Below are 21,787 nucleotides of genomic sequence, written 5' to 3' on the forward strand. Positions count from 1 at the left end.
AACCTGGAATTGATTTATTTGCCTTGTCACGTGATAGTTAATTTGAATTTGAGCGTCACAGTAGTCACAAGTCGTCGCACAGACAGTCCCTCCTGAGAATAGTATTTCGGAGTAGGGACTTACTAAATTTGATCACCTTACTTAAGTAGCGATTCCACCTAGATAAAATAATTCTGCACTTTATTATCCTACCATCCACTGAGGCAAAATAATAATAATAAATTAATAATAATAATTGATAATAAATTAATAACCCTCAAGATTACCTTTGTATCCTAGATTGTAGGGCCATGCTAAGCCAATGTTAACTCCGTTTACCTCTGTTCTATTATACTTGGTAATTATTACAACGCTCGTACTGACTAACCTTGATAAATAATTTAAGCCAATTTATTGCGCACAGTTGAGAGTCGCCTGTCTATGAAGCTGCCACATGAGTTGAATACTTTAATCCAAAGGCTGGCTTGATGAATTTGGAGTGATGACCCTAGCTACGACTTTAAACAGCAGAATTTTACCAATTTATGAGCACCGTGGCGGTTAGAGTTTGTGCCTTGTCTAAATTCTTATAAAACGGGCAAATCAAAAACCCAGCAGTCCCCACTCAACAAATCAATTACTGTTTGTAGGTGAGGACTGTACTGCTTTGTCGCACCGTCATCTACCTTTTCATCCAGGGGAAAACGAAACCCCACCATCAGACTGAGAAATCCGGCTATTAAATTTCACAAACTCAGATTTATTGAACATTTGATGCTTAAACCTTTTTTGAAGTTGCATCCTTGTTTAAGCTGGAGTAGAGTACCAAAGCGTTTACTTAAAATACGGTATTTCTCCCCTTATCTAACTAAATAACTTACCCATTTTGCTTGAAAAGTGAACTCGAAAATTCAAAAGCGTTTATTCTTCCGCTTTATCCCTCATGTGGGAAACAACTAAGTGTTCCTGCTAAAACAACTTCTACTTTTTATTATTGTAAAATTATCAGTTATCAACAAATAACTTACAAAATGTCCAACACTTAACTTTTCAGTCCATGTTTGCCACTTTTTCAAGCGTTTCTCCCCCAATATCCATAATCTAGCTAAATGCTCTATCCAATGTGCCAGATACGCTCTAAAAGTTTTTATTTTTCACCACTTTTGTTATCACGCTTTCATCGGATATCGACGAAACCCTTACTGGCAAAACTGAGAAGCCGTCTGTGCTTGATTCAATAACAGCAGACTAATTTTTGCATAAAATCCATTTACTTCGCAAACGAACGAGCGTCGGCTACTGGGATCTCGCGCAGAACACATTGATCCGAGCGCTTGTTGGTGGACTGTAGGCCCACCAACCAAAGTAGGCTATAAGCCAGGCGCGGAAGTGAGGATAACCAATCAGGGACTTGCGACGGCACTACGATCAATGGATATGGACATTTACAAGAGTTGTGCAACCACGATTATGTTGTCCAGTTTTGTCTAGATAAGTAAAAACTAAGATGTGACCTGATTCTTCCCCAATTTCGTCTAAACAGATTTTTCTACTCCACGCCTAACGCCATTAGCCGCCATAGTATTAAATTGAAAATTTGCGGCAATTGTCTTTAGGTCTACTTGTGGATCATTAGTTAAATTTGCAGTTCTCTCTTTGAAGGGTAGCAGTGGTGAAATCAGGAAGCAGGAAATTCATTAACCTTCCATAAACTGCACTGATTTGTTAATATTTGACTAGTTTTACCTTAAGCTTGTTCATATCATTCATTAACCAATTGTTTTAAGAAGTTGCAAATTCCAAATAGTGCACACCTTGCATTGTACAGTACTTGTTGAAAGTTAATGCCATTAAATCATGCCGCCAACTATACGTTATAAAAAATTTTGATAGACCATCAATTTGATTTCAAAATTTTTGATGAGTCTGGATTGGACTGTCACCTTCTCTGTTGATTTAACCGAGCTGTCACTACGACATGCTCGCCAAAAATAAATGCACTAGAATTGCTGATCCCCGCACCTGTCCAGTCACGTACAAGTCACTAGGCGGCTATTCTAGGCGCTTATCGACGCCCACTTGCAAATTCAAGGGTTAGCGTCCTCACACAATGTCCACGCCCTAACCCACGCACCCGCCATGGCATTGATCCCTCTCTAGGTGCGCGTGTGTGCATTCAGGCTCGTGCGGGTGGAGGGGGTGGGAAGGTGAGGGAGCACAAATGGACCAATAACGTTGCGAGAATCGGATGCACGATTGCTATTAGTCTTCGTGGCAGTGGTAGTGCATCACTCCCGCTGTAGGCACCAGCAATCTAGACTTTCAGGGTCTTCTGTACGCACTAGGCGACTGCATCACCAACAGTTATGGCTGAGGAGGAGCACACGTAAGCATGCATGTCGATTTGAGTTAATCTTTTTGCGATAGCTTTCATACTGATTCTTACTTTATTTATTTTCCCAATTTAGACGGTAAGTGCAGTGTAATACGACTTGCATTCGCAAGTTATCTCTTGCTACCTGTCTATTCCATCTGGCAATTCACAGTTTCTACTATCTGTAAATCTCATGCCTTTTTTAAAGTCATTACGCAGTGACCTGTTTTTATTCTGTTTTCTTTCATTTTAGCGATGAGAGCATTAGCGAGGTTAGGCTGAAGATGGAGGTACGTAAGGCGAGCAGTTATCCATATTTTATGATTCAACTGCGCTTACTTTTTTGTCGCAAAATTAAAAAACAGTCAGGATTCGAAATGGAAATTAGTAAAAAAAATAGGTGTATTGCTAAAATTTAGCCAAGACGCAGAATTCTATCGGTTTACGTTAATTTGCGGTTTTAGGAGGATGCGCGCAAGCGCAAAGAGCGTGCAGAAGAGGAGTGGAGGGAATATGAGGAAATCCGTCGCGCTGAACGTGAAAAGGAAGAGGAGGAAATCAGGCAGCTCCGTGAACGCCGTGTAAGCGCCTCTTCTTCGAGAATATGGTATAAGGATCTGTCATCTCGTTTAACTGAATTATGCCATAATTTGGTCTTAGTTTAAGTTGAAAAAGAAAAAAGTAGTTAAGTTAGTAATTTAATTTCAATTACAAGTGAATCTACTATGCATTCGTAGTGAATGGCAATATCCGGTTTTAAGTCATTAATGTGTTGTAGTGCTAACTTTCATGTGTTCATGAATAACCCGACCGACAGCAACGACCTTTGGTGTACTTTAAGGTAAATTCATATTCTAGAAGTCGGCTCGGATTCCCTATGGGGTGCAGTTTTGTTACTCATTCACCTGTAAACATTTCTGGAAGGGACAAATTCTTACTCAGTTAAAGCGTAATGCACTGGCATATTATTTGAAATCTGAAGAATTATACTTTTCCACAATTTTTTGAAATCATACAAAATTGTTACGCCGTACATACACGCACATAGGGAGAAGTAATAACCACTTATCATTAGCGCGAACAACAAAAATGGGTTTTCAGCTTGCTAAGAGTCAGTGTGGGACAGATTGGACCCGAAGTAACAGTAATAACTGGAAATTCCTGGCTTCATACAGTTAGTGAAAATAATGATTGTACACTTCGAGAGGCACATTTTAAAGTATTCGCTACTGTGATTTTCTCTACTAATTGCAGGAGCGTCGCAAGAAGGAGCGTGCTGAAGAGGAAGCTCGCATGGCCGAAGCTCGCGCCATCGAGGAACAGAAAAGACGCGCTGAAGAAGTAAGTCTATTTTTAGTTCAGCATCAATTATTATTTAATTAATTATTCGTATTCATTTGTTCTTTTAAGATTATGATCGGCTTCTTGGTATACAACATCTACTTAAATACTTGATACTCGGGAAGTTGGATTGTGCTCAGGGATGTCCACAACTTTCACACATTTGTGACGTCTTTTTACCTAGAACAGAAAACTTGGTCACAAAAATCATACGAAAATGTAGATTTTGAGCTCCATTTCCTCCCCATAGGAAGAGCGTACTCGCAAGAAGAGAGAGGAGGAGCAGCGTAAGCGTGAGGAGCGTGAGCGCAAACGTGCCGAGTTCGCCGAAAAGTCAAAGCTGACCACACGCCGCAATTTCGTCATCAACAAGAAGCCTGGCTCTGTGGAAGTAAGACCTTGCAAGATTACAACATTTAAAGTGGAAATTATCCAAAAGAAAGATTTCGAAGCTATTTGCACGTGCCCTATGTTCACATTATTTGTTTTCTGTTTATAACTAGGGAACGCCTCCCAAACAATCATCCCGTGGAGTAGAAGTGTTAGCTTCAGCTTTGCTAACTCTCATCTTGGCCGTATTACAAACCATGGATATGTTATGCATTCATTCTCAATGATTTTACATCTCAAACCCATGCAGATTTTCTGTTTCAACAGATTCAGGTTAGAAAGTTACCTGTAGGCGTGTAAGTGCCGAATTCACAATGCGGACATCTTATCGTGTTACTAAACCATGTGTACGTTGTGAACAAAGTGGAGTGGGATCACTAAGCCATATGAATCTTCTCTTTCTACAGCTTCAGGTAAAGATGAACCACTAAAGACTAAATTGAGCTAAAATGATTAGATGATTCCGTTGCTTGTTATGTACACACGGTGAGCGAGCTGTAGTGCTTGCTCAGGGTAGTTTTATCTTAATAGCGGATATTACTTGTTAGGGAAAGATCGCGATGGGAGCTTCGATTTCATGATGCCTCCAAATCAATGAATATTTCCTGCGAGCCGACACAGGCATATCTGAAATAGAAGTTCTCATACAAATTCGGCAACAGCGATTTATGTTGCGCATGATCTAATTGAGGCGTGAGGTGGTTGGTTTAAAAAGTTGGATTTCAGAATCGCTAACTACGCGGCAGCGGAGAATTCGACCAATAATCACGAGATACTGTCTGTTACTTTCAGCAAGTTGAGGAAGTCAAACACGAAGAGGTACAAAAGTCAAAAGAGCAGCTGGAGGCTGAGAGAAAGGCGATTCTGGAGCAGCGTATCCAACCCCTCCAAATTGATGGCTTGAATGGTGAACAACTGCGCGCCAAGGCCAAGGAGCTTAACGACATCATTCTGAGACTTGAGGGTGACAAATACGACCTCGAGCAGCGTTTCAGTCGTCAAAGCTATGACGCAAGTTTCCAATTGTTGCCAAAAATATATTGCCTATCCATTTATTCATCTCATCATCCGCTTACCTCTCCACCCAACCATCCAATCATTTGAGTATTCATTCATCCGGCAATCCACACATTCATCAAACTATGCGTCCATCGTCCATCTATTCACGTAGAAAGTGCCGTTCTAAAATGATTAAACAATTTATTGTAGATGCAGGAGCTGGCTGAGCGTGCCAGACAAATGAACAAGGGGTGAGTTACACCTCAATGATGCGTGTGATATTTGGTCTGAGCTTTATCAAATGGGCTTTATTAATCTTTTACCTTTTTACAGGGACAAACGTGGAACTAAGGTGCAGAATACACCGTAAGTGAATTTGAATGCAATAGACCTCGACTTGCATGAACCTTAAAAACGAGACCTGCTCTTCTTTCACAAACTCGAATTGAACACATGATGACAATGATTCATACCTAGTACTGCATGCGAATGGTCTTTAATACGGACCTCGTGTTCCTCCACAAAATGGCTGTCCGTACTGTCTAAATGACTTTTCCATTTGAATTTCAGTGATCCACTCGCTGCGAAAATCAGCGGTCTTCCAGTAAGTCTCACCTGTCACAGGGCGCCTTAGGGTAGAAGCAGTGGTTGGAGCGCATTAACAATCCATTATTTGGTACCGCCTAGCCAAAGATCTCCATGTACAGCGAGTACGAGCGTGTGAAGGACCACCGTAGCTTTAGCGAGCGTCAGGGTGTCTTCAGCGGTCCCCTTTTCGTGGAGAGGTATGAGAGAATCGAGCCCAAGGTCCACGTGGTGATGACGGAGGACGGCTTCCAGGTTGGCGATGCTCCTCATCACCCGCAGCCTCCCGCCGAAACCGAGGCCCCTGCTGAGCCAACTGAACCTGTTGCTGTCACCGCAGAATAGACATTCATCCCGCAGCTATTACTGATACTCACACGACTCAATTTATTTACCACCCCCTCCCCTGTTCTACGTGTTTAGAACCAACTCCCACACATTTCGTTATCACATGAGCTTTTCTCCTTGCAGTGTCATTTCTTGCTCCTGCCCCTTCCGTAGCCACCTTTCTCTTCACTCCTTTCCTTCCTCACAGGTTGTGATGATGATGATGATGCTACCACCTCTCCTTGTCATCCTCCTCCCACTTCTGAGTAATAGTTGAATAACATATTTTCGAAATTGAAAACAGAATGTGTAGTCCTTAGAAAATCACTAGTTTGTTCTATTCATGGCAGTTAGGCCAGTTTTAGAAAGCAGGAGTCTGTGTTTAATAAGGCGGAAATATGCGATTTGTCAATTCAACATTTGCCACCGTTTACTGGTGTGATGAGTTGTTCTCTATTCATTTCATGCGCTTTTAATACGGTGATTAGTATGGCGATGCTAGCTTAAACAATGGACCTCTACAATAGCTGAGGAATGCAGCGAAAATAGTAGGACTGATGCCTTCCCAACTTAACACAATAATGTTTGGGTACCTAAGCTAGTGCACTATTTGTTTAGAAAATGTGACTTAAATTGAGATGGTGATACCTAACTTTTTACGGAATTTTTTCCCGAAAAAAAGTACTAAAATTGCTTTTCAGATTACCTATCTGACCACAGGAAATTGGTATTTAACCATCTGGAAATAAAATGAATTTGCACTTAGCATACAACCCCATTAGTAAATCTGTTGACCTTCAAACTACTGTTACAAGCGAACCTTCGTAATCACTACTGTACTTAAGCATTTAATGTATACAGAATGCTCTATTTTGAGCATTTGTACTGTAAAAATCTACCAAGTGAGACTGCTTCTCGCCCGAAAAACCCACATCCCGATCCAGGAGGTGCTTCGTTTTGATTAAAATCAATCCACTAGACCTAAATAATGAAGGTCCGCGAAAGACCTCTTCAAAACCTTCTTCGCATCATGTCACCTTAGTCATGCGTAAAACTGTGGCAGTGATTATCTAAAAGTACACGGAATTTGTTGTCTCGACTTAGCTTGTGACAAAGCTCCACTGGGAATCTCCCACGCTACATAAATAAGCAGTCATATACTATAAAAGGTTCCTCGTATGAATAGCGGTAAAGAGACGACGTGGACTAGGTCAAAGTGCATGAAGCTGGGGCGGTCTCAAATCAACGGGCTGGGCTCCTTCACCTGAGACCTAACACCTCAACTAACCTGATAAAATCCATCGCACAAATTACCCTGAGTACTCACTGATGGCTACGTATTTCAGGATTATTGAAGGAGGGGGCTAATTTTTGACTTCTGATCACAGGTAAGGACCACTTCCTAATCGAACCATGCTCCAAATAAAACCAGCCCCCTCTGAACGTTGAAAGCCCAGGAGACACGTTTTTGAGCAGTTAGAAATACACTTTACTAGTGGGTTAAGTAATCCAGTAGCCAGTTTACGTAAAATGACAAAGAGCACGGCAACAGGAATAGAACTCGTGAGTAGTACAAAAAGTTCCCATCATCCCCATTTCCCTCAGGCTAAACGTAGCTGGCTTGAGGTTTGGGAAAAGAGACCGCATAGTTCTCAAGTGACTGCTGCTGGTGCTGCCGTTGCGCCAGTGGGGAGATACTTATCTTCTGATCGACCGGCACCAGTGAGGGGAAGTGACCACGATGCCCTAGAGCCACGTCGCCGAGATAGTCTTCTGAGCGCGCTCCGTTGCACATGGGGACAAGTGCCTCGTTAGGGTCATCTGCGTCGTCGTCTTCAAGGTCATCACATGCTGTAAGGGTGGGCTCTGACTTGTAGTGCGCCGATTTGTGGGAATAGCGGCCGCGGCCGAGACTGTTAGAGAAAGCGAGTAGATCGCAGCTGCACTGCGTGGGGGCCACCTTTGACTTATGTGAATGCTGTTGACGACCGTCTGTGTAGCAAACCATTGTGGTGACTGCACCAGTATGTGTTACGGGTGCAGAGGACTAAAATCAGACATAATTAACTGCTAACTAGTTTATGATAGCTTTTGTACTTATGTGGAGGAGTTCGACCACGAACTGAAGTCAGTAGAGGGACACAGAAGTAGAACCACATGTTCTAGAGCACGAACCGATGCACGCATAAGGACGTTGATTATAAAACTCCTTGATATTAAGATATAGTTGGGTAATCAGGTGTCGCAATTTGCCATTTAATTTCGTTGTAAATGCTCCCGCCTTATTTCCAAAGAAATTATTTTTATTCTCAACTGTCTACCATTGAAATATATCAATAAGGATAAAGGAATGCGAAGCTACGCCTCTAAGACCGGGATATTTTGATAGTTACGGTAACAGTGACTAACAAGTGAAGCAAGAATGAAAGCACTGGATGAAAAAAGGAGGAGTAGCCTCTTCTTTTTGTCTGACTTCATGTTGTACAATGCGATTCAAAATTACAAAGCTGCGAGCGTTCGCTTAAAGTAAAACATTGAGAAATACTTTGAGCTTAACTTTAAAATAGTAATCTATTCGCCATATTCTTATTCCTCCAGTGCATCATTAACACAGCATTCAACGACCAATTGAAGTCTTCAAACGTATCAATCGACGATTATTTTTAAATAAAACAATGAAAAGGAGAGATGATGAAGGCCTACCCGACAATGATGGGGATTTATGACACCGTCTGGTTGAACATAGAAGGATGAGAAAGGAAGAGGTTCACCGTATCGACCGGAAGAGGTGATAAGATTGGATCGATGAATGGGAGAAATAACAGTCGACTGAACGCTCATTATTGCTGAGTTGTAGAAGTTAGACTTCGGCGAAGGGAATTCTTCATTTGGTGAAACTGAAGGGACAAAACCAGCACATTCAGCAATTGAGGTAAGCAAAAATTGTTGGATCCCAGTGTAAGTAGGTTCAGCGCCTGTTGCAACCAGGTTCTAATCCGCGAGGTTTAAAGATGTCGTAAAGGCAGAGACAAGGAGAACAAAATCAGTACGCGTATCAAGTAGTACTGCGGAAATTCTACTAACGCGCTGTAGGAATTTGACCCACTGCATAAGATTGCAGTAATAGGAGCAGTGCAGGTGATTGTATATTATGCTTTGCATAGGGATAAGCTCAAACTGCCAAGTGACCTGAGAGGTTCGAAGAAAATTCCCAACTTTAGTTCTGCTCAAAATAACAGAAACAAAGTGAGATTGCGAGATCACACACAACTGCTCCCAGAATGAACTCCCCCTTCAAATGGTCATTTTTGCCATATTTATCCGATCTTCTAGAATGTACTGTACGGTTATCATTCGGCCATTTAGAGTAAAACGCACACAGCGAAAAAATTTGAATGACAAATACTCAAAGACGTTTACAGATTAACTTCAAAAGTATTCACATTGTAAATGACTAAGCTTAAGCGCTCACATCTTTAGAAATTAAGTAACATGCTACTTATCAATGGTGCCAACAGATTGCGATCCCTAAATTTTCAGGTAAATAAGACCATGATCCATAGTACCATATGCCTATTTTCGACTTCCTTATCTCATCTTCCATAACCACGTACAGAAAGTTACGACAGGAGGAGTGGGCAAATACAGAGAGGAGGAGAAAGGAGATATCATAACTCACTTATGGGTTTGAGGGTCCCCACAGGAATCGGAACAAGTCGGGAGGACTGGGATGCTGTCTGGCTTCTTGAGATATTTGCATGGTAGCAGTCTGTGTAGAGCTTCGGCTGAAGCAAAGATGAGCACGTAAATTTAGGTAGCCCTTATGCCGCGAATTACCGAAGAATGTACGTCTCCGGCATGCATTTGGGACACAAAAATATTAACTTGTGCACCAGATTCATCTACAAATAAACTTTATTCCTTTCTCTATTTCAGGGATCTTGTTTTAATTAAAAACTCACTGATTTGTCAAAGAAGTCAGACACACCAGTGACCGCCGATTGAATCCCATTAATGTGGCGCCGGGAAGTCCCGCTAGCAATGGAGACAAACGCTCCACCACCACTTGGAAGACACTTTGAACTGGTGGCAACGAACTCACCACCAGATAGTGGTGAAGGAGGACGTGGTGTCCAAACGCGACCTTGGAAAGTCCCTTCCTTGGCTCCCTTCTGATTGATTTCATTTGTCTTGTTCAACCCGTCGACACACTTGGGATTACAATAGGGATTAGAGGAGGAGTAAGGCTTCTGAAACAAGGCGCATACATCCGGAAGACAGAAGAACAACTTCTGTCGATGTCTCAAGTAGAAGCAGAGCATAATGAGCACAATAAGGCCAGCTATCATCAAGGCAATAATAACCACCATCATGACATCGGAAATACTTCGTTCACCGCCATTCCAGTCACCTGGATGCCGATGCGGGGAATCCACGACAGAGTTTCCCAAATAATTCACCGGAGGTGATGTTCGTTGTTCGGGAGGTATTCGTGCGCGAATGTTAGAAGCGAATTGTGGGGGCGAACGATCAACAGCCAAACGGATTATTTGCCGGGTCTCCAGTGGTGGACTCCCAAGATCTCGAACTATGAGCTGCAACCAGTGTTCGCCTAAATCTGCCTCAGTCATTCGGCGCTGGGTCTTCAAGAGGCCTTTCACTGCGTCTAGCTTAAATAGATCTCCATCCAATGCCGTCCTGGCCAATCTAGAGGTGTCTGCATCTAAAAACGACGACAACACTGGACCCAATTCAAACAGAAACTTCCCATTCTCCCCCTCAGAGTCCTTGTCATTAGCGTTGATGCTAAGAATCTCAGTATCCGGCATCTCTAGGTAAGAGATAGTGTGGATATGAGTAGTTGCCGTGGAAGGTTTTGGGAATATGATCTCCGGTGGGTTATCATTAACATCCACCACGGAGACAGTAATGATTGCAGTGGATGTGTGGCGCAGATGTGAGGGTCTGCCGAAATCCGAAGCATGGACATGGAATTGGAACATCTCATCAACCTCACGATCCAGGGAACGAGTGGCGTTCAGGTAGAATCGCCCATCTGGTGTGGAATCAATCACGAAAGGTAGATCGGGTGGTCCATGACCAAACTTAATGAAAAGATTTATGAAGTGTTTGGGTGGTTCACTAACTCGCAGAAGGAGGGGGTCAGAAACAACCTCGTGATAGCCTTCCCTAGGAGGCCCTGCATCCGCGTCGTAAACTAGAATTTCGCCAATGCGCTGCGGAGAGGGTTCGTTCTCAAGAACGGGGAAGTTGAGCTGCGGTAACACGAACGTCGGTGGATTATCATTCTCATCCTCGATTTCCACAGCTAACAAGACATAGGAGGTGAGAGCTACGGGGTGACCCGAGTCCCGTGCCTCCAAAAAGAGGTAAAGCTCGTCTCGAATTGGTAAAGACTGCTCCCGATCGATCATCCTGTTCGTTGTGATATCCCCATTGGCCTCCAACTGTGAAGAGCAAACAGAACACAAATTGCTGTCATATTAGAAAACTAGTCGTAATGTCTACCAAGCACCATTGCATTTGAATTTGCGTAACGAAGAGCGAATTGGAATTACTTGAAATTTTATTTGTCTACCACTTCTCATCTATTGTTTAATAACTAGCTTTGATCATTCAACCAACAAAAAATTAGTGATAGATTGTAAATCAAATGAACAAATAAATATTGATCTGTATTGAAAGTCATCAAAATGAAACCAGATATAACTTCGATTGCAACAATGTAGGCTTAATCGGATACTCTAAAAGACGAATAAGTCGTACGCACGACCCAAATCTAGGCTCTTTGTCCATGTTTAGGCGCAAGCTCTGCCTAATCATTGAGAGGCTTTTGCGATAGTATTTCAAGCTCTGGATCAAAGAAAAGACACTTATTCCAACCTCCGAACACTACAAAATTTATGCAGGACTTGAACATCTCTCTAGGTAGATAAGGAAAACTAGTAAATAACGATAATTGCTAAAAATTAGGCATAAAAATGCTACGGTTGGTGACCTTCCTGTTCTCTACACCCGTGGTTTAGGCAGTAAACAAAGCAAAGCGATCAAATCTTAAGCTGCTACTCAATAATAATTGGTGTAAAAGCATGTAGACCCAACTTCAGTTTAGCAGGGATCTACTCAAGCAGACGACACCAGCATTCCGAGGCCAAACTCTCATCCTGACGGTGATTCAAATTCGGTAGTAAGGTATGCACCTTAAAGAGATCAGCTGAATTGATGTCCGATCGGATGATAACTGGAGGCAAGTTGTGATCGATTTTGGCCTCGGGATATCGACCAGGGTTTTGACCAGATGTAAGAGGTCCAGGTGCCACACGAGGCAAACGACGATCCTCCTTCAAGATCTGGATAGTCACTCGTCCATTCTCACCGGCGTCAGGATCAACTCCTTGGACCGATGCCACGACCGTACCAGCCGGCCTGTTTTCCGGCACGCTTACCTGAAAGAAATCAATTGCATTTAGTCCACGATCGAGCGAATAAACTACAATGAAAAGGAATAGACTCTACGCACTAAAACTATTGGAACACCCCCCTCGTACGCGTTCACTAGTGGATGTACAGAAAAAGGCGACCCTCGGGACATGGGCCAGTCTGGGATGGCCTTCTGGAGAATATCTGCAAGACGACTACGCGGAAGCGGTGGAATGGCATTCGACCGGTGAGTTCGATGTGTTGAGGGAACTCGTGCGCGGATATTCACTTCGGGCACGCAGTCGTTCTGATCCAATATTTCAACCTACAATCAAAACTATTTTTAGGAGTGCTTGCTTACTGAAGAAGTTACTAGTAGAGGGAAAATTCACCTCCACTGTGGCGGTTGAGGTTTTGGGAGGAGAGCCATCGTCAAAGCAGCGAATGATGACGCATTGCCTCTGTTCTCGCTCCCTGTCAAGAGGTGTCTTAGTCTGTAGCACATACTCACTACCCCCGACTGTGACGCCGATCTGAGCACTGGGAGTGAGGGTGTAGTTCTCCGAGTGGCTGCCGAGCTCGCATGTCACGCGACCCCCGGCAGCGGAGTGCAATACATCGGGTCGGTTGAGACGTACTCCACCCCCTCCACTCGCACCGAACTGAAATCCCGACATTTGGACCATGTATGGATCCTCCAGTGATGGTGGAGTCAACTTCGTGGTTCCCGCGTCGGCATCAATGGCGCGGATTAGAGCGATGAAGTGATTCTGTGAGCCGTTCTCCATCACCCGCTTGTGCTTCACAGATTCACTGTTGATCACATAGTCTATGCTAATTTGCGGCTTCTCGTCATTTAGATTGATCACCTAGGCATCAAAGTTTCAAGTCCATCACGCAATCCAATAACGAATTCACTAAGTCCCCCTATGAGGTTCTGATTCTCTACCACTTTTTAGACTGTATGGAAACTAAGGCACGCTCCCAAACTCAGGGTTTTAGCCTTCATACCTATTAAGTATATGGAAAACAATCATTTCTTTGGTTTACCCAAACAGGTATTTTGCAAACGCATTTATCACAAGGTTGTAAGGATTTGATTTCCTTCATATTAAAAAAAAATATTGATCCAAGTAATAGTGACTCATTAGGGTTTTAAAAGTCTACTGAACGACAGATGAATTAAGCTACAACAATGAGATCTCAACAGGAACAGAAGCAAAAGCCTTACGCTTACATTAATCGTGACTTCGGTCATGGAGGATGAATTTTTTAGAGACTTCCTGGTTGTACTACCACCACTTCCATCAGCATCATCGGCGTTAGGATTGGTAGCAACGATAGCGAAAACAAATTCCCGTTTAGTTTCGTAGTCTAGCGCTCGGTGAATGAAAATCTCACCGGTCCACTCGTTCAAGCGAAACCAGTAAGTGGGCAGTGCCTGTATTTGAGAGAGACGTTCGGGTGAGATGGGACTGGTGAAGGTAGTGGCAATTTCCTCGTCCGTCAAGAGACGTTGGTGATCAAGCAGTAGCTTCGCGTCTGGGCCAAAACGCTCGTGGTCGGGCCACCATGAGTAGCGAATGCGCGCGTTCACTCCCTCATCATGATCGTGCGCAACCACCTTGAGGATGGGCACAGCCTCCACCACATGGCCCTCCTCCACACTCGTCTCGTAGGAAGACCGTTCGAACCTTGGCTCATGGTCATTGGCATCAGTCACCTAAGCACAGATAATCCATTTCGATCTAGTAGGACGAAAGACTTATTCCTCCCATATCGCGATGAATCATCGAAGGCAAACCAGTTCTTTGAGCCAATAATATGCAAAACAATAAAAAAAACAGCAGATAGATTGACTAACAATTTTCCTCCAGTTTAGCTTCTTGAATCCAAGTTCACTAGAAGTAGTTGAAATGTTACTAGGATCAAAAAAATACTAGAGCGCTCAGTCAAAAAAACATCACCTTCTTAAAGTTTCAAAGCCAATGTCCATGAGATTTAACTTAAAAAGTTAGAATTGATCCCCTATTTTGAGGGTTTCCGTCTGTCATCATCCACCGTTATTTTTCTTTCTACAACTCTTTTTGAGAAACTATAGATGGATAAAAAAAGTGACTGCTATTTTGTAGTAGTTTTATGGTAAAGCCCGGAACATTGAAGGTTTTTTAAAAAGGGTGTGGACAGCTAGTGAGCACAGGGTACGTGGAATGTCCGGGTGAGAGATTCCATACAGGCAAGCGAAATAAACTTAGCAGACGAGCTAAGTGGGAGACCTGAACTGATACCGAGGTACTAAAGAGTGAACCTAAGACTTCACCCGAAGCAAATACAGTGGTGGAGTTCAACATTCAACCATTTCAAGCGAAGCCAGAGTAATGGATAGGTTCTCCAAGATTACCAAAAGGTGAGGATCAAAAGGGGAATCGTTCATAATTACATCAAGGTATACAGACGAAAAAATTACGCATCACATTGGCAACTATGATGGAAAACGAAATTCCTGACCAGTATTTCGAAAATGTGCCTGGATTTTTCTCTATCAAACCAAATTGTATTAACAGTCAGAAAATTGAGTGGGAAAGACCACATATTTGAGCAATCCGTGATTCTTTACCAATGTTAACAACTACTGGATTAAACTGCAGCAGAAATCGCTTCAAACGCAGACCTAAAATGGGAAAACTATAGTGGAAATGAGTTATTTTTACAAAAAACTCAATGAATGCATGATAAGCTGCTGATATTTACTTTAGTCAGATGAGTCTAATTTATGTCGGAAGCAGACGCACTTTTTAAGTCAAAGCACAAAAAGGGCATTTGGTCTACGGGGCAGTACAATATTTCTGACAGAGATCATTGAGCCCGTGTTTATCATAATTTCTCAAAAATTGAGCAGAACCTCAACAAAGGAGCAATATTTGGATTTGGACGATGAATAGGCAGTTGTAGAGCAACACGGAATTTGTTAGACATTAATATGAGCTAAGGAAAGTTGGCTTAACGCATCGATGAGCTAGAAAACGTAGTGAAAGTCAATGATAAAATATTTACACAAACCTATGTATTAACAATGAAATTAGCCCGCCTATAATTCGAGTCGGGTTATTTGTCAAGGCAATACAAATTGTAAGGTTAAGCAGGAAAAACCAGTGTCATGGCAGCTAAAACGCACCAAACCGTCTGATAAGAGTGCACAAAAAGCTCTACGGAAAGTGGATGGAAGCGCCGAAAACTGCAAACTTTTACAAAGAAAAAATAAATTGTGGAATTAAGTACACTACTCCAAATTTGTGTGACAGGAAAACAAACATTTGGGCAAAGTAATCCTAAAGTCGTGGATAATTTAGCATAAAAGAGTAGTCTACTATAACAGGAGAATTTACTGAAAACCTTAATAAATAGAGCATACTGCACATTTTGTCAATTAGCGCCAGACATGTAATATGCAAGACGTTACTTGAAAAGAAAAAATGAGACAAACCCGTATTTGAACAGACAGAGTTCCCGTCAATGGGGTTGGTGAACCGCCATCGATGGCCAGAATCCAAAACTCGAACATTGGACGAGTCTCGCGATCCAGTGGTGCTACGAGCAGAAGATCGAGACCTGTTATGGGCGCTTCCAGCTCAAAGTGTGACATTGGGGTGAGCTCGCGTTTATGAACCTCCAGTTTGAAGTACCTTTCAGGCGAAGATGTGGAGGAAGACGAAAGATGCTGAGTTCCACCGAAATTCAGGACATACTGCTGCACGTTGAAGGGTGGAGCGTCTTGGTCTGTGGCCAGAGGCAATGCCAGTCGGTGAACTCCTACTCGGGCCGCCTCCGAGATGTTAAGAACTAGATGAGGGATTTGAAAAGTGGAACCACCTTCATATTTCTTCAATGAGTCTGTATATTGCGACGCGGAATTTGGAATCTGGAAGAGAGGCGGGAGCAAGCAGTGACAGCAATTGAAGACTAGACGAATCAGTGATGACTCAAATTAGGGGCAGAGTACGAACAGTTACTCAAAGGCGGAATAAATCAGCGGCAGTCATCGCAGTGGGAATAAGTTCGTGGAGCTTATCACTCACGCCTAATCTCTATAGATTCTGAATTGAAGTTTAGCGTGACCCCAAGTAGTAAGTCATTAGGTTCTCTACACACTTGGAAGAATACCCATTCCTACTCTGCAGAGATGATTTAAAGGAACCCACTGTCAGGCATCAACTGTTAAAAGTGGTTTGGGTAGAAAGACTTCCGTTGTTCATGAGGCAGATACACGTAGCCATAAAGCCCGTAATTCTAGAACAATCCAGAACATGTAGCGGAGTACTAGTAGCTACTTTCGTGCAGAGGAACGAAAGACTTTCGAATTTACAACAAAAAATACCCATTGCATTAATTACTGATTTAGATGAATCCAAGTGCACGATACTTATATGCTGGTAGCGAGAATACAGAAAACCATAGGAAAAGAGTCTCATCTTTCAAAATGCGTATCTTGTAAAGTGAAATGACTCCCGAAATCAAGTAAATAAATTAGCAAAGGTTGCAGAGTATATTTTAAGGCTACCTTAAATAAAAATCAAAAAACCTAGAAATAAGCGTTCTTATTTAAAACTTCATCCCAAAGGAAAAAAATCTCTAGAAGGACATGAACCCCTCCTTTCTTGCCTTTTATTTGAAAAAAAGGCAGGTTGAAGACAGTTTGTCTCACAAAACAATAGTACTTTTACTCCAAGATGCGCAAATAGCCGCCTCCTTAAAAGTTTAGACTTGCCGTAATATGGCCAAACTACACAAAAAATAGGGTAGTTGTCTATTGTAGATGCCCTCAACGAAGGGACAAGACTACTCAAAATTTGGGGTATTTTTGTATTATCGGTAATTTGATTTAACATCCATACGCCGGTAGACAAAAGTAATTTTAGAGCGACCTTCTTTAAAATCACACCTTTAAAAATGTGATTTACTACACTCACATTAAGTGGATTACCATGAGTCGTACTAACAGTTACCAACAGAAGTCGAATGAATTCACCATAGGCTAAAGTAATGCTCATGTGCCACCAATGATGGAAACCGCCACGGGAATTTTGACGGGTGATGCGATCAGGCGGTGAATCTGATCACACCCGAAACGCCTGAGGGAGAGGAACAAAAGCCGGAGCTACGGCGGAGTGACGGCGAGCACAAAAATAGGTATCCGACGTCAGGAGGGGACCACGGCTAGAGCTGCGATGAGAGGCAAAAGAACATCTCATGTCATTTAAATGCTGGCACTGCATGAGCATTCATGCCATCTCGTCGCCATCCCCTCCTCCTGCTTCCGACAGACACCCCCAACACCTTCATATACAACACGAAGAATCAAATAGCGTTGGTGAACTCAAAAATAACTTCTTCAGATTTTAGATTTTCACATGCAATAACCGAGAGCAAACATGGGATTAAGAACAGCAATAAAAGACCTCGTCCAGGGTAGATTTAAATAGCAGTTTGATGGAAAGCTACCTGATTACCAGTGGAAAATGTTTAACATTGGGCCTTATTCATAACCCTTTCCCTTTCAGTAAGGGCAACATCAGTAACTTTTGCCATTATTTTAGTAAAAGTGCGCAGAGTATACGGGAAAGGGCTTAAAGTTCCGTCTTTACTCCCCAAGTATGAAAAGCTAGCAATGATAGTCGCAACTATATGGTCTCATTGTATAGTTAAAATGGCATTAGCTCTCACGAAAATGACACTTTTCGATCAGTTGCATTTTGAACTGTTTTTCACCACAACAAAAATGATCCCAATTTTTTGAATCAATCCGAGAGGCGACTCACTCAAATCGACTGTGCGAAATAGCATCCAAATACCACTTATATCAGAGCTCATCAACATTGCTTCCAATTCATTCTAACCATGCCCTAAATGTTTTATTCACAAAAATTATTTCAACAATTATCCCTTTAAATTATCCAACTATGAAAGTATGACAAACGAATTTACATAAAAATGGCTGTCAAAGTGCAATAGGACAAAAGCGATTCACAATGAAACCATAGTACATAATTTGCTTGACCATTAAAAGATAGAAATAAACAAAAGACTAATGAGGACAGTTACGTGGCATTTTGGGAAAACAAAATCGAAATAACCCTTGCTCACTCAATCGATGAGAGCTCAAACAGCACAATTACTAGAAAAGTAAGGCAATTTCCAAAAGAAAAAATCGTATTTCGATGATAAATTCGGAAAATTTCGTACAATCGTATGGAAGAGAAGCGATGCAGGAAGGATTTGAGTTGACAAAAAAGTATCAGTACTCGTCACACCTTTTTAATCAGCGTGAAGAGGGAAGAGTGGAAGTGAGGTGAATTTAATGAAATCAACATCCAGCAGCTACAGAGGGGTAATGGGTGAGAAGTGGGGATGGAATGACGCCCCTACACCCCTGTCCTACTCCTGCCTCTCCCATAAATCCACGGTCTCTTTAAAATTGACCCCACCACAACACTAATCGTAAATTGCACTCGCCCAATACAACAGAACGCTCGGAATTGCAGAAAAAGGGAAAATTAAGCTAAAATTTACCGCCCCATATATGTGGGTAGGGGAGCTTTTGGGAGAATCACACTGCTGGTCTCGCCAACGATCTGGGAACACATAAGGGTAGTAAGTGCTTATAGGTGACACAAAATGGCTCTCAATCGCTCGCTACGGGTGAGGAGGCGGATGCGATCTTTGCTTGACTAAATTAACAGGATTTTTATAGAACTAAGAACCCAGAAATTGTAGATGCATTGGTATTAATTAACCAAATGAGAACAATGGCGGAATGGATGCTTAAGGCAAAAGGAATACGAAGCATCAAAGACAAGGAAAAGCTAACAAAACAGTACCATATTTAAAAGATATTGGAAGTGGCTAAAAATTCATCCTACTAAACTTTCATTGTGATGTTTGCCAAAAAGTTTAAATAACAATGAAAGCAAATTGTAAGAGCTAAGGCGCTACTTTTCCAAGGAGATTTCGAACCTGTTCCTCAGTCTGATTTGGTAGTTGAAGAAACCCTAAATGTGGTTAAATCTATCTAAATAATAAAAAAATTCCAGAATTTTTTTAGATTCAATAATATTTAACCATTAACCTGAATAAGCAATCTAAAAGGCAAATTTCTGTCAACTTTTGAAGGTCAAAGGAAACATATGTTTTAAGCTAACAGTCGATTAAAAAGATTTCAAAGAACTTAAATGAATAATTAGCAAAGTACAAAAAGCATAGTGCTTTGTTCATCTCCATATCCTCAAAACATTTTTTACCTGGATAACAAAGAAAATCTAGTTTTACCGATTCTTCATTCAAGATGGCATGAAATGAATTAAAGTGAAGGAAGCAACCTGAACTTTGTTGCTACGATAGTGTACGTATTCGTCGGTTTGCTTCCAGGGTGTCAGACAAGCATTTGCGAACGGTAGAAAAAGAGGCAGGAAATCGGGGAGGCCGAAACTGGCCCGGTCAAACATGAAGTGTCAACACCATCATTGACAGACAAATAACTTTTGTGGAGCTGATTGCAATATTTGCCTTTAGCAAAGGTACCAAGTCAAAGTGACTGCTATAAAGATGATCGAAGTTTCTGAGGAAGTATATCCAGTCAAACGATAGAAAAAAATAATTTTGATCCGAAGGTTTACGCATGTATATCTGTTAATGGAGCAAACAAGTTAAACCCAGCCGATCGGTTAATTGCCTCCTTTTAATGTTTTAAGAAGTATACAAAACGCAAGGGTTTTCTGGAAGGAATATTAGCAATATTTGGTTTAAGAAAATAGGCACTCCAACTCGAACAGTCGAAATAGCACCCCAACACAATAAAACTACGTTCATTTAGAAACCCAGTAAGTGAAAGAAACAAGCGAATAGTAGTGTCAAATTTAACATTGCTCTGATGGAAACGCATTGGGATACTTGAGCAGGTATCCTAAGTAATAGCAGATGGAAAATGAAAGAAGAAGAGGGCTTGCGCACAGTTATACCTTCCTCCTCAGAACTTGCACCCCAAGGCAAATACGCATCAAAGGTTTAAAACCACGTTTGACTTATTATTCCAAAGTGTTTGAGAAAATTCCGAACAAATTCCAGCCTTTCCGTCTGAGAATGAAATCCTTTTAGCCAATTAAAACGTTTTTAAAAGAAGTTAACATAAATAGCTGCAAGCATTGCGAATATAACGAATTTAAAATTTTTGTAGAAGGTAAATCTTCAGAGCCAAACTACAGAAGCTATTTTTAAAAGTTGGACGAAGCTTAAAGAAAAAAGTGTCCCAACAGGTCCTCCGCTTAAGCTACATAAACGTGCAGTGGAAGACCAATCATGCAAAATCAAAGGGCTGTGTAACGGACGCTTTTAAAAAACCTGTCCCGAGACCTGGCAAGACCTATTAACTATTTGTTTAGAAATTTAATAAAGCCAAATTTCAAAGTTTTAAATAAAATAATCAACAAACCAACTTCAAGCAAAGTGCAATCAAGCAGAATCATCATAAAACGCCTATCAATAGCCAAAAGGTAAGGCAAAATTACTGGAGATTTGGGATATAATAGTTCGCTTCAGTAAATTGTCGGCGAGTATATTTATTTACTAAAGCTATGGTTCGCATTAATTAAAAACACGAGACAACTTATAAAGCAACCAAATGGGTTCGCCAATTATTTTTATAAAACAGCCAATCACGGACAGCTTTTAAAAACATTTTATCGATTGAAAGGATCACTGGTCACAATCTGTAATCGCTTCCTAAAAAAGCGTGCAGATTCCACCTTTGTACCTTATTTCCTAGATCTATGCACCTCTCTTTCTACCATAATTTTTCAACCGTCTATTTCGAGTACGATATTCTAACGCCAAGGAAAGGTGATGTTCATCATTTGGAGAAATATGGGGGGAGTGCGGAGGATGGGCTGATAATCTCTCACCTCATCCTAGAGTGGAGATCTTCAAATATACGGTTTTTACTGCATAATGAGGTCTTGCATTGCCTTACAAGACCAAGACTCTTTCGGTTGACCAGTTCTAGCTGTCTATGAAAAAAGCTTCCTTGAATACCTTGAAAGTGGACCGTATCCAGCAGACGGATCTCAGACATAATCGGTCGACCTCCAACAAGAAATGCATGATAATCAGTTGAGTCTGTAGCCCAAAAATAAAGCAATGCCTTTAGGGAATGAAGTGATGCTTATCTTGGAGGTACAAGGGGGGTAGTGAGTGGGTCGTTTGGGGAGAACGAATTATCTATTTGCTTGGCCAACGAACTTTGCAATACAAAAGCTATTACTAACCACAAGTCAGCTAGGAGACAATCCGAAGGTGGCATGC

At 41.7% G+C, this 21,787-nt stretch overlaps 2 protein-coding genes across 2 annotated transcripts in view; one reads left to right on the plus strand and one right to left on the minus strand. All coding sequences in view use genetic code 11, as the record gives it.

The window, feature by feature from the left end:
• Positions 1-1,957: 1,957 nt before the first annotated feature.
• EGR_02138 (Troponin T) lies at positions 1,958-6,013 on the plus strand (the record flags this gene model as incomplete). The annotated part of the gene is made up of 10 exons (XM_024491387.1): positions 1,958-2,072; positions 2,140-2,278; positions 2,607-2,643; positions 2,818-2,934; positions 3,608-3,694; positions 3,945-4,085; positions 4,877-5,109; positions 5,417-5,449; positions 5,654-5,687; positions 5,771-6,013. The coding sequence occupies 10 exons, from the start codon at positions 1,958-1,960 to the stop codon at positions 6,011-6,013; spliced, it is 1,179 nt and encodes a 392-aa protein (XP_024354240.1).
• A 1,588-nt stretch (positions 6,014-7,601) lies between these two features.
• EGR_02139 (Protocadherin-19) overlaps positions 7,602-21,787 on the minus strand; it is a gene marked incomplete at both ends in the record, with an annotated part of 28,203 nt that continues 14,017 nt past the window's right edge. The window contains 10 exons of the mRNA XM_024491388.1: positions 7,602-8,042; positions 8,699-8,892; positions 9,675-9,780; positions 9,958-11,491; positions 12,140-12,462; positions 12,537-12,761; positions 12,829-13,305; positions 13,674-14,159; positions 15,921-16,276; positions 21,518-21,601. Of these exons, the coding sequence (XP_024354241.1) occupies positions 7,602-8,042; positions 8,699-8,892; positions 9,675-9,780; positions 9,958-11,491; positions 12,140-12,462; positions 12,537-12,761; positions 12,829-13,305; positions 13,674-14,159; positions 15,921-16,276; positions 21,518-21,601 (4,226 nt within the window). The remainder of the gene's footprint in view (positions 8,043-8,698; positions 8,893-9,674; positions 9,781-9,957; positions 11,492-12,139; positions 12,463-12,536; positions 12,762-12,828; positions 13,306-13,673; positions 14,160-15,920; positions 16,277-21,517; positions 21,602-21,787) is intronic.

Source organism: Echinococcus granulosus (assembly GCF_000524195.1).
Source record: "Echinococcus granulosus chromosome Unknown EG_S00009, whole genome shotgun sequence".
Lineage (NCBI taxonomy): Eukaryota > Metazoa > Platyhelminthes > Cestoda > Cyclophyllidea > Taeniidae > Echinococcus > Echinococcus granulosus.